General features: G+C 38.9%; 1 protein-coding gene across 3 annotated transcripts in view; it reads left to right on the top strand.

The window, feature by feature from the left end:
* Positions 1-16,910, top strand: part of EDNRB (endothelin receptor type B) — an 84,113-nt gene that overhangs the window by 53,659 nt on the left and 13,544 nt on the right. Inside the window, exons 1-2 of one of the 3 annotated variants that reach the window (XM_054446850.2) lie at positions 6,279-6,462; positions 7,236-7,769. In XM_054446850.2, coding sequence (XP_054302825.1) covers positions 7,287-7,769 — 483 coding nt within the window. In that variant the 5' untranslated portion in view covers positions 6,279-6,462; positions 7,236-7,286. Of the gene's footprint in view, positions 1-6,278; positions 6,463-7,026; positions 7,770-16,910 lie in introns of those variants that run through there. The other 2 variants (XM_063651006.1, XM_054446851.2) reach the window with 2 other exon arrangements.

The following is a 16,910-nucleotide window of genomic DNA, read 5'->3' as shown; positions in this document are numbered from 1 at the left end:
TGAGTGTCTGCATCTTTTCCAAGCGCATGGTGCAAGATGTCAGTAGATCTACCACTCTGGGGTCTGGAGGACGGTGGCCCTCTTCTGACAGCTCCACTAGGCGGTGCCCCAGTAGGGACTCTGTATGGGGGCTCCAACCCTACATTTTCCTTCTACACTGCCCTAGCCAAGGTTCTGCATGAGGGCCTTTCCCCTGCAGCAAACTTTTGCCTGGGCATCCAGGCGTTTCCACACATCTTCTGAAATCTAGGCAGAGATTCCCAAGCCTCAATTCTTGACTTCTGTGCACCTGCAGGCTCAATACCACATGGAAGGTGCCAAGGCTTAGGGCTTCCACCCTCTGAAGCCACAGCCTGAGCTGCATGTTGGCCCCTTTCAGCCATTTATTTGTGCATTCATCCATGCATAAAGTTTGGGCTGTTTCCACCTATTGGTTGTTGTGAATGGTGCTGCCATGATCATGAGTCTGCAAATAGCTCTATTAAAAAATAGAACTGCCATATGATTCAGCAATCCCACTTCTGGATCTATAGAGAAAAAGAATTAAAAGAGGTATTTGCAGACTCATGATAAATGTGGCATATACAAACAGTGGGATATTATTTAGCCTTAAAAGTAATATAATTTAGCCTGTCATATGCTACACCATTGATGAACCTTGAGGACATTAAGCTTAATAAAATAAGCCAGTCCCAAAAAGTCAAGTACAGTATGACTTCATTTGTATGAGATTTCTAAAGTAGTCAAATTCATAGAAACAAATTAAAATGGTGGTTGCTAGGGATTGGGTGGAGGAAGAAATGGGGAGTTGTTCTTTGTATTAGTCTGCTTTCAGGCTGCTGATAAACATATATCTGAGATAGGGTAATTTACAAAAGAAAGAAGTTTATTGGACTTACGCTCCACATAGCTGGGGAGACCTCACAATCATGGTGGAAGGCAAGAAGGAGCAAGTCACATCTTAGGTGGGTGGCAGCAGGTGAAAGGAAGCTTGTGCAGGACAACTCCCGTTTTTAAAACCATCAGATCTCGTGAGACCCATTCACTATCACGAGAACAGCACATGAAAGACCTGCCCCCACAATTCAATCATCTCTTACTGGGTCCCTCCCACAATACATGGGAATTATGGGAGATGAGATTTGAGTGGGGACACAGAACCAAACCATATCATTCTTTAATAGAAAATTTCAAATTTGCAAGATGAAAAAGTTACAGAGATCTGTTACACAACAATATAGATGTATTTAACACTATTGAACTGTACACTTAAAAAATGGTTAATATGTTACATTTTATATTATATGTTTTTTACCACATTAAAAGATACTCAAGGAATTAACCACTTCTTGGATTTCCCATTTCTATATTCTGCCTACCTCTCTGCAGGGTACTTGGCACCTGTTACCTTGGCCGTGTCCCCCTCAAATGCCAGCTTTGCATTATCTGCTGCCCTCATAAGAAGTAAGTCTCCTGTGCATTTCCCTTGAGATTCTGTGAGTAATTTTATTTGGATAATTCACAGCTGGTAAAGCCATTTCAGAATCACTTTCTCCATGGATAGCAATAATTGTTCTCTCTAGCAGGACCCAAAAGAGAAGAAGCAATTTCCTATACATGCATCACTAGGAGAGATAAGCAAAAATCGCCTTATGAAATTGGCATGGCTTTGCAAACCCCAGGTGATCCCTCACTTTGACAAAAGTATGCCATGACTCTTGGCCTGAAAGTTAAATTGTTCATCTAATGTATAGTAAAGAAACACTCAGTAAAATCAGTTTCCCTTTAAATTTTCATACAAATAGTTCTATTCCCCTACAATTAAATCTCAAAGCATAATTGGAAACTTTTTACAGATTTTGGCAGATTTTGATTAAAAGGTATTTCCATTACCAGAGCTTAATAATTAGCAGAAATGAAATTTAAAATATCTCATTGATTAAGTACAGTTGTTAAAAGCAAAAGAAGAAAAAAAAAAAAAGCCTTCTGTGGGAATTCTCCTTTTTGGCCTCTCCTAGGACATTCTATTCTGTACTACAAATAACTTTTTCTTTCTTTAAAAAAAAAAAAAGTACCTCTCTTTTATTTACCAGTAAATAGGTAAAGATCCAAGTTTCTCTTTCTTTTTGCTTTCTAACCTATTTTGACTATTTCACATCTCTTTGGACACTTCATTCAGTTATCAAAAGAATGGAAACAAGCAAAGGCAAAAATTAAAGAAAACAATTAGAGTCACAGAAAATACATAAACTCATTATAAATCATATTCCATATGAAATAACAACTCCCCAAAGAGTGCATTACACATGATAAGACTGTGCTGACATACAGTAATGATAGTGTTTTCTCCATTACTGAGTGGCCTAAGAATAATTTAATAAATACAGTGTGCATTGACAAACCAAGACGGCACAGGTCAGACTGCCTTCTTAGACTGGAATTTCTAATATATTTTCAAAGTTGTTACAAAAGTTCTGTGAACAGTTTTAAGAAGCTTGTAGACCAGGTTACACTCATTTTTTGTTTTACTGAGATTGGTGGAAAAAAATGTGTCAAAGAAAGGAATATAAAAATTACTTAATTTATAAGCAGGAGAGCAAATTATTGTCTAATTTTAATTAAAGTAGACCATAGCCTAAAATAGCTGAACTATGTTGTTTTTCTCAGAAAAAAGAGTGTATCCTGTCTGTTTCTCATATTTTCTATACACAGAAAAGAATTAATGAAGTCTCATTTCTAGTTACATTAAACCTATCAAATTTTAATTACATCAGGGAATGAAGTGTAATTTGGCACCATCAAGCAATCATTGATAACGTTTCAAATTTCAGATTCTCTCATTTAATCACACCTCTAATTTATGAGTGACATTTTAGTTATAGAAGCTGATATAAGATGTATCAGATAAGTTGATAAAGCAGAAACAGTGTCTTAATGAGAGTTTTAACAGGAATAGTGTCCAAATCTAAAATATTCAAATTTTACCACTTTTAAAGAATAAATGAATTTTCAAAGAGCCCCTTAGGTATGGGTCACAGGATTGCAAACATTTGGCAAAACTCTTCAAGCTGCAGTTAAGCCCTGTCCATTTAACTGTACATACATTATGCTTAATTAAAAAAAAATTCTTTATCATGGATTCAGATAGCTACAGTCACTTAATAGAAAAGCAAATTCAAGAAATAGAAATTCTCATGCTGTTTGCTATTGATTTTTGCAGTCACGTTAAAACTGTTTTATTTTCTTACTTCAACCACTATTTGATCATTGAATCTGGTCCCAGAGGAATATGTGGAGAACCAATTGAACCAACTCTTTCTGTGTTTTTCACACATCTTGTCTCTCAGCATTCATGATTTAGAGAGTTCAAGGTAGGTTTTGAGGGCACATTCATATCAAGAGGATTACATGAAAGTACTAACTTTTTTGTGTGGCTAAAAGGGCTTTTCTTTGTTCTATCACCAGGGGAAAAGGTTTATTTTGGGAATGCTCCCCATGGCAAACCTCTTTGAGAAATGAATTCCGAATTGCATTAAACCCTGTCTTCAGGAACTTCTAGATAAAGCATTTAAAGGAGATACTGGGACATTGCCTATCATCAACTTTCTAACTTTGAGAAGTGATCTTAGCCAGTCTGGAATTTTGATAGATTTCCTAGATACTTCATAAACGTTTAAAAAAAGCAACTTTGTAAAAGACTCCACATTTACCTAGCCAAAAAAAAAAAAAAAAACCTCTCATAAATGCAAAATTAGTTCACAAGTTTGCAGGTAGGAATTCTTAAAATTTGATACAACTTTTTGCTCATATATAGAAATGAAATTTACATAGTAGTTAGCTACTAGTGAATTCATAAATAAAATTTATCAATAACAGATTTTAAGTAATAAGATTAAAAAAAAAAACTATATCCATAGCAGTACTGCTCAAGGCATGAGTAATGAAAGTAACATTAAAAAAAAATATTGGCCTAGAATCTGTTTCCACTTTTCTGCATTTTAAGACACTCCTACAGAGGCAGTTTGTCCGTCGGACTGATTTATTGGAGCAAGAAGTAACTTTAATCCTTTTCTTCCACTTTACAAAAGGGGAAACTGACACCCAGTAATTCATGAAGATCAATGAACAATTCTTTACATTTCACATGGTTGTCTTTACATTTTAAGGTGAAATATTTAAGGTTAAACTTCAATTGCATATTACTGATGTCTAGAACACTGTTTCCCCAAAATAAGAAAAAAATTTGCCTAGGCTTTCTGCAATTACAATAATAAAAAGCTTAGTCTGTGTAACCAGATAGACATGCATTCAAATCCTAGCTCCAAATCCTGGTCCCACAACTAACTATCCACATGACCTTAAGTGAATTACTGAGACTCAGTGTCACTACCTATAACATCATAGAAAATAATACCAAGCTGGAAGACAGACATCAGGGAATCAATGAGGTACTGTGAAAAGGTGCCTAATGCAGGTGGTAGACCCTGTAAGGACCAGCTGATACTGTGTTTTAAATTCCAAATGAGGAATGTGTATATTTACCTTAAAATTGTTTGGCCTTATTCTTGAGTCCAATGACCAGTTAATAAAGTATAATTAAATACTTTAAAATATCATTATCAATTTATAAAAAATATTTCTTAAGCTCATTTTGTGGCAGGTAGTAAGATGGTGCAGAAAGAACATATAACTCATTCAAGTCCCTGTCCTGTAAAAGAAATTAAGTCGCATGAAATCAATAGTGACCCATAGATGTCTCTTATGTGATCAAGTGCTTGCTAAGTTGTGGTTAACAGTCCAAAAGTGCTACAAGAAAAGTAAAGAGATAGACTTCAGTGAGGATTAGAGAAGACTTCCAGGACTCAGTGGAGGAAATATGAATGGAGATGGAGATTATGAGAAGGCTAGTGGGGAGGGAGAAAAGTCACCCCACAACAGCCGTAGGCATGAACCCAAGAAAGCTTGTATAGGAAGGGCAGATCCAACACTGGGTGGAGTCAACTAAGCAAAATATTCGTATTCCAAAGCTTCCATATAATTCCTTATTCAGACAACATTGTATATTGTTACTTGGCTCAGCAATTGAATGTTGACCTCGTTCTTACGAGACAGGGAGGATAAGGACTGCAATTCAAAATAGCCAGATTTGGAATTAGCACTCACAACCCTAGACCATATTTCTCATTCCTTTAGCCTTACTCCATAACCATGTTCCTAACCATATTTCACACTTAAAGTTCACCTTTTCAAATAGAAATTGATTTTCTACTTCCACTGTCCCAGAAAGCACTGCCTAAGAGCCAAAAATCCAATGTTCTTGTCCCATCTATGCCATTAAGTAGCATGAAGCAAAAAATGAGCCTCCTATCTCTGGGCAAAACTGCTACATGGAATGGGTGCTTCTGGGTTTGAAGTTTCACAGATCCAGTAGGGATTTTGCTGATTGGAGGACGGCACAGTACTCTCCAGTGCATCTCCAAGCCTGACTTCCTGACCTCTTTTATACAATCTCTGGGCAAAACTACCAGTCGCTGTTATTTTCCTCTCTGCGGTAAACATGGAGCTCAAGAATGGATAGAAAGACCTTATTGTATTGCTCTACCTGGTAAATAAATATCATGTTGAATTTGCATGGCAGCTTTCTGATTATTTTCATGTCTCCGATAAGCATCAAGTCTGTCATAGGTACAGTATAAAAATCCCTGAGATTGCCTAACACTGATACTGTGGCAGGAAGAGAGGAGAAGAGCTGTACTAGGGAAAATGAGTAGTACTTGTAATCCTCTCTCAGGGCAGTGAGAGGGCCTGGGAAGAAAAGATCGAGCTGTTCCGTGTTGGGGTTAATGTTGGCTTGAAATGAAACTTCAGGGCAAAATGAAGCAGAGCAGAGAGCAGCGTCCACAAACCAACCTTAAATATCACAGCGGCGGGACATTTACCTGAAAGAAAAGTCACACTTGGCATTAAAAGTTCAATTATCACGTTCAGTGCAGAGCCTTGTTCTAGTCTGGAGCTGCCGGGTGTCACATGGTGCATGATAACTTGCCCTTGATTTGGGTTCATTTGAAGAGCGTAGAACTCTCACAAATAAATAGCCTTTTGGAACCTGTCCCTGGACGAGGACTGCCCCCCTCCCTCGGGCAACTACTACTGATGCTGTCCAGGCATCACCCAAGGGGAAAGGTTGCAGCGGGGTCGGAAGGCGCGGGAGGAGTCTGGCGGTGATTGATGGGGAAGGGATGAATGAATAAAAGTACTTGTCTGATGGCAGCAGAGACCCCGAGCAAGCGGTGGAGGCTACACTGTCTGGCATTCTCGCAGCGTTTCGTCAGAGCCAGACCCGCCTGCAGCTCAAGGGAGGCGTGCTCCTCTCCCAGAGCAGGCTGGAACCCAGCTGGGTTCCGCGTCCCCGGAAGGTGGTCTCCATTCGTCTCTCTGCATCTGGTTTGTCAGATCTGAGAGGTAAACATTCGGGCTTGGTGTTTAATTAAAATCATTGATTGAACCTTATCCTGGGGCTTCGGTTTGGCTTACTAGTTTGGGATTTAAAAAAAATAAAAATAAAGCCTATAGAGAGGGCAAATTAAAATTAGGTTGGGTAAAGGGAGGAGTGCGAGTGTTTGAAGCCATTTGGAGGGAACAGCGGTTTCCAAGTTCCTGCTGACTTGAGAAGCCTCTGCGGGTTTCCGAATCTCCGGCGCACTCCTGGGCGCGCTGGGGTAGCTGTAGCTCAGCCAGCCAGGGAGTAGCGGCTTTCATCCGCCGGGAGGAGTCTTCCGAGTTCAATCGCGGAGTATAGAGGTTCCCCTGCGGGGCAAAATGCAGAGCTTGACACAAGCCCTTGGCCTCTAGGTGCCTTAATTCCGCGGTTCCCACGCAGGCTTAACTAAGACGTGTCTGTATTCCTCCCGTTACATGAAAGAGTTCGGAGCTTTGCCTGGGACCCCCATCATTCCCTCCCTGGCACACCCCTTCCAGAACGCCCCGCCCCACTGCATATTATTTACCCCCTCCTGGCCACGCGGGGGAAGAAAAACAGCGGAGAGGGCATCAGGAAGGTGTTTCGACCCGCGCTGGCGAGTCACGAGCGCCAAGTTCCCCACTGGCGCGCAAACTTGAGTTACTTTTGAGCGTGGATACTGGCGAAGAGGCTGCGGGCGGTATTAGCGTTTGCAGAGACTTGGCTCGGGCAGCTGACCCAAGTGTCTTGTCTTCCTTCCCCTGCTTGTCTCTAGGCTCTGAAACTGCGGAGCGGCCACCGGACGCCTTCTGGAGCAGGCAGCAGCATGCAGCCGCCGCCAAGTCTGTGCGGACGCGCCCTGGTTGCGCTGGTTCTTGCCTGCGGCCTGTCGCGGATCTGGGGAGAGGAAAGAGGCTTCCCGCCTGCCAGGGCCACTCCGCTTTTGCAAACCGCAGAGATAATGACGCCACCCACTAAAACCTTACGGCCCAAGGGTTCCAACACCAGTCTGGCGCGGTCATTGGCACCTGCGGAGGTGCCTAAAGGAGACAGAACGGCAGGATCTCCGCCACGCACCATCTCCCCTCCCCCGTGCCAAGGACCCATCGAGATCAAGGAGACTTTCAAATACATCAACACGGTTGTGTCCTGCCTTGTGTTCGTGCTGGGGATCATCGGGAACTCCACACTTCTGAGAATTATCTACAAGAACAAGTGCATGCGAAACGGTCCCAATATCTTGATCGCCAGCTTGGCTCTGGGAGACCTGCTGCACATCGTTATTGACATCCCTATCAATGTCTACAAGGTAAAGGGCGCCTGCTGAAATCATGGTGGGCTTGAGGAAGGGGGCTTGGTTGGAGACGGGGAGATGAGAAAGCTTGTAGAGGGAGCTTCCCTTTAGCTCCTCCCTCTTTAGGTTCTGCGCCTCCTAAAAGTTGGTAATCTTTGGAACCAAATTCCATTTGGTTCTGTCCACTCATAAAAGTCAGTAACCATCGGAATAAAATTCCATTCAGGTCTTCAGTAGACCTCTGCTAAGCTTAGGACAAGTGTAGTCCTCAGTCTAGCAACGTTAGTATCACTTTGGGAACTCGGTGCACATGAAGATTTTTCTGGCCTCACCCCAGACCTACTGAATCAGAAACTCTGGAGTGGAGCACAGTAATTTGTATTTTAACAAGCCTTTTATGTGATTATGATGAACTGTAAAGTTTGAGAACCACTAGTCCTGAAGGATCTAGTCCCTAAGTGCACCTAATGGGGTACATCCTCTAGTCAAAAGTGTGTGGTCCATGGACAGTCAGCATCAATATTACCTGAGAGTTTGTTAGGAATGCAAGGCTACCCCAGACTTACTAAGTTAGAATCTGCATCTTAAGATCTTCACGTGATTGATATGCCCACTAACTTTGGGAAGCACTGTCTTGGAAGACTTTGAAAGTAGCAGGTACAAAGTAGGTTTTTAGGAAATAAATGGCCTGGAAAAAAGAGATCTAGACTGGTGAGTAGGAAAAACACAGTTCACCTGCTGTGACGGACTATAGCTACTTCGTATTAAACATCTACAGTGGGCCAAGGACTGGGTGAGATGTGTTACTTCCGTTATTCCTTCCAGCAGCCCACAAGTAGATATTACTATTAGTTTACAGATGACTGGTAGGATGCTCAAAGTAAATGAATTAGAGGTGGAGCTGGGGCTCAGACCCAAATCTGTCAGGTTCCAAAGTGCAAGCTATATGATGGCATCCCATCAATTATTTCATGGACAAGACCAAGGAGCACTCAAAATCTGTAAGGGTTTCAGTAGTTAACGTTATTGTGTGATTACCATGGGCATCAGTAGAAACACACAAAGAGCCAGGTTGCTCCAGGTTGCTTTGGAACTCCAGACACATCCCAGCACCTCTGGGCCTCAGTTTCCTCAATTCCACAATAAGGCTGCTAGTGCCCACTTACTGAGGCTTTATGGTGTTAAAAAAAAAAAGGCAGTCTAAATAAAACAGTTGGAAAATTTCAAAGACATATGAAAATATTTAAAACTTTCCCAGCAGCAGCAGCAGCAATAGAAAGTTGCACATAAAAACACAATCACCGTGTAAGGAAATGGAATTGTGCTTTGCAGATTTGCCTATAGCTAGCTCTGACTTCAGTACTTCAGTACAAGGGGAAAAAAATGGAATGTAAAGTTGGGAAATGTGTAGGGAACGCTTTGACCTATTGGCAGGAGTAGTTACCATAAGGCATGCCTGTAAATTTCCCTTCATAAATCTCTAAAAATCCTAACCCAATAGCTATATTTTAAGGGGAATTCCAAACATTTCTGAGGTTTAGCGGTGAGAGTGGATTAGGATATATTTTTCTCTAAAGGGAATCACCCCCAGAAATGGGGGAATCGATTGAAGAAATCCTAAAATCCTGTGTGGCAATTGATTCTGATGAACTGTGAGGATTTACTTGGTATGAGCTGAAATTGAATCTCTAAATGCAGTTACAACTCCATGAGGGCCAGAAGTGACCCTTTTACTTCTTAAGACGTCCCACAAACTAAGTCTTCCCATTCTAATTTGGCAAAGGAATTTCAATTCAATTCATCAAAACCGAATTGAGAACTTTTCAGTACAAGGTGTTGTGATAAATTTAAAATAAATCTAACAAGATCTCTTCCCAAAGGGAGATTACAATCTAGTTTTGCTAGGTTGGCACAGGATTTTATGAAAGTTCTGTTTAGGGGGGTCAGGAAACCCCACATGTCCAGCCCAGTTAGAAACCTTTCTAAATCAGACAGTAGCTGAAGTGCTGTGCAGAAGGTGGGATTGAGAACATTTTTTTAGTTCTGGTGTGTTGCCTCCAGGACAGATATAAATCAGCTCTTCCAGAACCATCTTATTTCCTCTGTCTGGTTAAACGAGTATTTGTGATAAACTAGAGAATTTCTGACTCCCCAAGAGGTCACACAGTTTCCCTTTCATTTCAGACTCCCTTATGATTTCCCTAGGAAGTTACAGCCTTTTCCCTGAAGCCATCCAGTCTTAACATGACTGTGTTTCTACTTCTGAAATAAGCCAATGAGTCATTACAAATCTGTCCATCCAGTAATCTATATTGGTCACAAACACATTCATCACATTACGTCCCATCACTAAGGTCATCATTATTGAATCGTACCTTGTGGCCTTAGGTTTAGCTTGAGACACAATATCATAATAATGGCTACCAGTTAATGATGCACTAGGCACTTGGTTTATTTCATTAAATCACTATAACAACCCTGTAGAGGAGGTATCGTTATCATTCCTGCTTTAGATCTAGGCAAACTACTTGTCAGAGAGGTGAAGAAGTAACTTGCCTAATGTCATACCACTACAAAGTAATGAAACTGGGGCTTAAACCCACATCATCCAGCCCAAGACCCTGTGGTCCACCCCATCCCACTGCACGAAGCATGCTCAGGCACTGTATGGTCGTCTCCAACCTTGAGTATCGTTTTAGGATCTCATTTGGGAGCATTTGGTGGAATTATGGCAAATAATATGCTATCCCACAGTAGAATACTTGGTAAACATTTTCAGAAATTAATTTGAGTCAGGATTTCTGTCTCTTGAAACCTCCTTCCACTGGTCTGTAGTGTGAAATATCAGTGGAAGTTGTTCTAATGGCTTAATTTACCAAAATATCAAATCCAGGACTAGTTAAAAGCCATTTATTCTCTTAAATAATTATGGCAACATAGTTTTTTTTAATGCATTTAGAATTTCAGAGTAGTCAGGTATGATCATTCAGAAAAAAGTAATTCAAATGAGTTATGAAGGCTATATTTAATATATCCTAATATGAGAGGCTTAAATCTAAACCAGTGATTTCTAATTTTTTTGGTGGGGTTTTATAATTCTCTTTGAGAATTCAATATACACAATTTCTGGGCATTTGTGAAATTCTCCTACTCATCTGTTGGCACACTAAGGGCCCAGAGGCCCAGAAATGTCAGTGTGAATCTATTCCACTAATCTAGAGTTTAATAAATATAGAGTTCAGTAAAGTTGACAAATCACAAAATGTCATAGCTCTTATTGGAAGCTACAGTCTTCAGGCTGTGGAATCGGTGGGACTTTTTCTGGAGTTGCTGCAGTGGGAAGCTGAAAAGCATTGGGAAACATGTCTGATCTGCCTGGACTTCCTCAAGGAGCTGGGTCCCTGGAAACTTTTAGGTAGAATCATACCACTCTCACAGGTCTCCTGTGTTGTGGGTGAAATCCTGTGTTGAAGGCTAGGGAAGTGTCTGAGGACACTTAGCAAGTTGAGGTGGCTGAAGCACTTCAAACTCATGTAAACATGCAGAAAATAATAAGCCTTGCTTACACTTCTCATAGGCACACACTAGGGCTATGCCTACATTACACAACACCACCCAGAAGAACAATGAAAACTTCAGGCATCCAAAGGAGATATTTATTTAAATATATATGCATGTGTACATGTACATACATTAAAATGTTAAGTTTTATAAGAATATATAAGTAAAAAGATGACTATCATTTGGCACAGGGCGTGGCACATAGCAAGAAATGATAAATGTTATTAAAATGTGTGTATGTGTGTATATGTGCGTTTTGAGTATTCTTTGTTTTCCAGCTTTTGTCATGACAAACATGACTACAAACGACATGTTTGTACATACAGCTTTGCACACATGTGTGACTACATCTAAAGGGTAAATTTTTATAACTGAAATTATTAAATCAAAATGTGTGTGCATTGTAATTTTGAAAGATATTGCCATATTGTGCTAGAAAGTTATTCTTGTACTCTTGGCTTTAATCACTATTTTATATAATATCTCAATATGGATATAAATGCATATTAATGTTTATCTGTAATATGTATATGGGCCACCATGCTTAATATTTACATAGTCTACATATATATCAGAACAAAAAGCCAGTGCTTGACCACCTGATGTTAGGATGAATTTCTCCTTATTCACAAGCTACTTATTGTGCCCTTCCTATATATCCCAAAATAAATGGGGTAATCTAGATATTTGTTCATATGAGAACCTGGTGTCCCACTACTAAGTTGTAGAAACATGGATATCAAAGCTGGATAAAAAGCAAGACAGCCGGGTGTACTTGTGGATGCTATCAATGTGTTTATATTGTTGTTTGTTTGGTTAGTTGATTTGGCTTGGTTTGCTTTGGCAATGATATTTAACAAAACTTGGTTGTAGGTTGGGAGAAGTTAAAAATTCTTGAGCAAATAATGAGTTCTTAAATTACTTCTGAATTTTATTAACTCTCTTTGTGTTATATTTACATGGATAACTGAGTTAAAGAAGTTAGCTCTCAAATATAGCTTCCTTTATGTGTAAAGAAATTGCATTTAAAAACAAATCTGCTTGCAAACTGATAAGACAAATACCAATATCCACATTAACTAGTTCGGTAAGGATCCAAAGGTAATCAGGTGTCCAGTGGTGATGGAGAGCTAAAAATTAGGCTGGTGACCCACTGGAGTGCTTCTAGATGGTTTTACAGTTAAGAACTGTAGGCTACTATTAGAGGCAAACAGGCTGCATTCATAGTTCTGAAAGGCAAAACTGCTGATCTTTAACGTTTAACTAGTTAAGGGTGGGTACATATAACATTAAAATGCTGGTATGTCAAAATGCGGAATTGCTTCACTGAACCCACAAATGAGTTTCGAGTGAAGTGACCTTGGCAGGTAATCAGACATTTTCTGCTTGTGACACAATCAGGATTATCTTTCTGAACAAATTTACCTTTTGCACTATCCTATCTTAGACTACTTCTGGTACTTAACAAGTTTATGTATAATTAACTAGTTTTGTAGTTAAAAGTAAAAGTTGATGGAACACCACCAACTTTTGAAGTTATAATTTTCCAATCAGTAAACTGAAGTATATTCATATATTCCAGTCAGTAAGCTGAAGTATATGCATATATAGCAACACAAGAAGTGAGGGTATCATTGGGAGAGGAGTCTAATTTATCCCAATTTAATAACAATGTTCTCATTTCCAGTCAAGTAACTGAAATATTTTAGTAATATTTAAAGATATTTTACCAGCATAAGCATTCTGAACCAAAAGTGGAACCTGTATTATTTAAAAGCAAAATAATTTTTAAGGAGCACCAGCTAAGCGCATTTAAACTATTAACTTTTAAAACGTGTTAATAAAGAGCCAGGCTTTTAGCTTGAATGACCTGGAATCAGTTAACAAAACAGCAAATACCCCGACACCCATCTAGCATAGTGGCTGCAACTGTCAATACTACACAAATGCTTGCAGACAAATGATGTTATACATAAGAGTAGTGGGCTTTTTCCACTTATATTTTTACCAATGTCCAAATGAAAAAGAAAAAGAAAGCTTGATTCCTTCTGTATTAAAGTATTGGTCATAATCAGATAACAGGTTGATAGCAGAATTCAAATAAACCAGAAACTCTGACTTCATATTCCGAATTCACTGTTTCACATGTTGGTCATAGATTTCTGTGACAAAATGGTCAGTAAGCACTTGGCCTTGGGCAATGAAAGGTTCCCTAGGTTCAATTTGATGGTATTTCTCGTGTTTGCCTTTCATCTGCCACTTGGTCACTCTGTAAATCCAAGCCTCTACAAATGTCAAGGTAAGATTTTCTTTCAATATGGTAAGGCTTATCTATCAAAAGCTTTACATTTCTCAGTTTGCTCATTTAAAATGAGTCTTTCAAGATTGAAGATATTTCCATAGTTGTACAAAAGGATAATGCAGCCAAGACCCTGTTGTCTCCAGGCCAGGGAGCCATGTTCTTCAATTCACCAAGAAAACCATATAAGGGTATCTCTGTGTAGCTAATATGCTATAGTTGATTATTTTTAGAGAAACATGCCAAATGCTAATAAATGATTAAGTTCTTTAAAGGGTGTTGACAGATAAAGCCTGTGCTGAAATAAGATTCAAGATGTAATTTATGATGTGAAACATTCTCTTTCGGGACTCTGCACAGTTAAAAAGAGGTTGGTTATGTTTGGGAGATAGCTGAATGTGGTGTGTGGGTATACCTTAGCCAACAACTTCTCTAATTTTAGACTTTTTATTATTTCCAGTGCTTTTTTAGAGAGTTATTTATCCTTCCCTATAGGGCCTCTGGTGAAAATGTAAAGGAAGAAAATGGCCAAAATGTGGTGGTGGATGGGAGAGAGGGAGAGAGAGAGGAGAAGGCGTGAAGGGAGAAGATAGAAGAGGATCATTCTTGAATCAGAAGTTTATTAGCAAAATTGATTGAAGCATTTCTCAAGCAAGTCTCCCCTTTTGAGGCTCAAAACTGCACTCATGCCTGCTGACCTGTGTCTTTTCCCTACTTCTCTCTTCTTCAGTTTCATTGTAGTTTCCAGAAAGGAGGAAAACTATCCTCAGAATATTTACACTGTATGCTGTCTTCTTCCCACTCACTCAGTGTTTTCAGACTATTTTAATGAGCTTTCAGATTCCATAGTAATCAGACATTTTCTGATCACAGCTTATTAGTCTCCCATAAGATATTCCACAGATAGAATTAGGTTAGGTATGCCATGAAGTTACTTAATAAGATTTGTTGGATTCATGTAGTTTGCAAGTCTCGTTCTGAGCCAGGAGGCCCTCAGGTTCTCATTCTTCAGTGTCTTCAGATATCACCAGTGATCTTAGAAGATCCAGCTCAGATAAGTGAACTAATTATAGGCCAGGTTTGTGAATGGGGTTTGTTATTTCCCTTAGTTGGATCTTTTCAAAATATGTGATATGTCAGTGATAGTTTTAAAGCTCAAACTATGGATATATTTTTAAATTCAGATAATAAAAGAGTACAATCAATTTCTTTCCTGGCCTGTTACAGACTTAGAAATAAATTTCTGGTAGGAAAATATATTTGAGGTAAACTTCAATTTCTCTTAATAAATATTTTTTAAAATTGTTTTCTATCTCTATGTTTCTCTTAGAGATTTTGTTTCAAGAATTTTAATTCATTTTCATAAGCCATTGTTCTGTTTCAGCAAGTTATAGGAATCTTTCCAGAGCTGTGAAAAGGCCTCTGTTTTGTGAATGTGTGTGAAATAGAGTCCCATGGACAGAACCGCTGCCTTGCACAACTCTAGGGGGCACTGTACATATTGTAAGCCATTGAGATGGCATCCCTGGGGGATAAGCTAACATTATTTCTGACCCACATATTTCTAACTCACATAGCCTAATCTTTTAACTGATTAAGTGCATTTTGATGGATGCAGGGTAGAACTTGTAATTTATATTTGTCCTTCAGGGCACAGTGCACTGTATGTCAAGAAGAAAATATTTCCATGCACTTGATCAGCATATTGACTCCAAATTCAAAGCTTAATTTGAACTATTTCTCTGTGTATGAATACAGAAAGAGTTCTGGCATGGAAGTCCTTGAGTGAAGGTGCCCTATCTCATTAAAACTCTAGTTCAAACACAGAAAAACTCTTAACTACTACAGGAAACAGAGACAAAAACAGAATACACCCTTTCCTAAAGTTGGGAAGTGCCGCCATTCCATTATTTTCCTTTTTTGACTCTTACTGTGAAAATATTTATATAATGCCAGTCGTTTAAAGAAACGTTCACAACTTATCACAGGATGGAATAGACTGCAGTCTGGCAAAGTAATCTTAGTTGTCCTCTTAATTACACCACTCACTCATCCTCTAAAACAATCATCTCTTACAATGCCCCTATGTTTACTGCATCTACTTCCACGAAACTTAACAATCCTCTCCACAGCTGAAGCTCTTCATAGAATCCCATTACATAGTGAGAAACAGTAGGTTCTGTTTTATATCAGTCATTGCCTTGACAAGTTTGAGTAGGAGAGAGACAGCGGGAGAGGAATTTTTGTCGTTACCTTTTCCAGCCTGCATGGAAGAGTGGAACTCCAACAAGAGTCCAGCCCACTCTCAAGCCTCAATTCTAGAGTTTCTGACTCTATGTGCCAAGAAGACCTGATCATCAGCACTAGAAAATATAAATAGTAAATATACAGTCATGTCAATTATCTAAAGAATATATGTAGAATATGAGAACTGAAAAGCTCATGACAAATGTTTTGTCATAGATGATTTCTGCCATATGATCAAATTCATTCATCCACTCTCCGTTCATCATTCCTTAACAAACATTGAATGAGTGACCACTGTGTGCCAATCACTGTACTAGGCATTATAAATGTTGTAGAATATTCTGAAACAAATAAACAGTTAAAGCTCAGTATAAATTATATTTGTAATTTAATAAAGTAGAAAAAGAAAATGCTATGTATGTTTAATGAGGTGAGTGAACATTTGCTTGTATAAGACGGTTAACTTTGGCATTTCCTGACTTTATGGGGCTTGACTCCTTTTGGCATTAACATATTAATATGCAATAGAAAATAATCATTGGGAATAGTTAGGCCAGCCCCCTTTGCATTAATGTCTCTTAACTCATTCTGTTGGGAAGAGCCTTTTACACTCAGGATCTATCTTCTGGAAACGAGGGATGTGTGTTAACAGGATTTTTTTTCTTCATTTATTATCTCAAGTATGTGATTTTTAATTAAAAAGAGAAATGAAAAATGTAAATCCCCCAGTTAGAGAGATTTTGTAGGATTCACTTCACAAAACCCTCAGATAAATAAAGAATATTTGTTTCTTATTCATGCTATTTATCCTTTTAGAAAATTTTAAACTATAATATAAAAATGACTTTATGATGTAATAGAATAATTTATTTGGATTCTCTTGCCTTGTTTCTTTCTCAAGCAGCTGTTCCAAGGTAAAGTTATAAAATCATGGTCTTTCTTGAGTAGAAATCTTTTAGCCAGTATGGCCACACATTTTTTCAATCTAGTGTTTATTTATTTGTGTTTATCATCCAAAAGAAATGTTCTAGAGAAGCAGTATAAGCCTT

Source organism: Pongo pygmaeus, chromosome 14, assembly GCF_028885625.2.
Source record: "Pongo pygmaeus isolate AG05252 chromosome 14, NHGRI_mPonPyg2-v2.0_pri, whole genome shotgun sequence".
Taxonomy (NCBI): Eukaryota; Metazoa; Chordata; class Mammalia; order Primates; family Hominidae; genus Pongo; species Pongo pygmaeus.
This window is presented reverse-complemented; position numbering and strand designations above follow the sequence as displayed.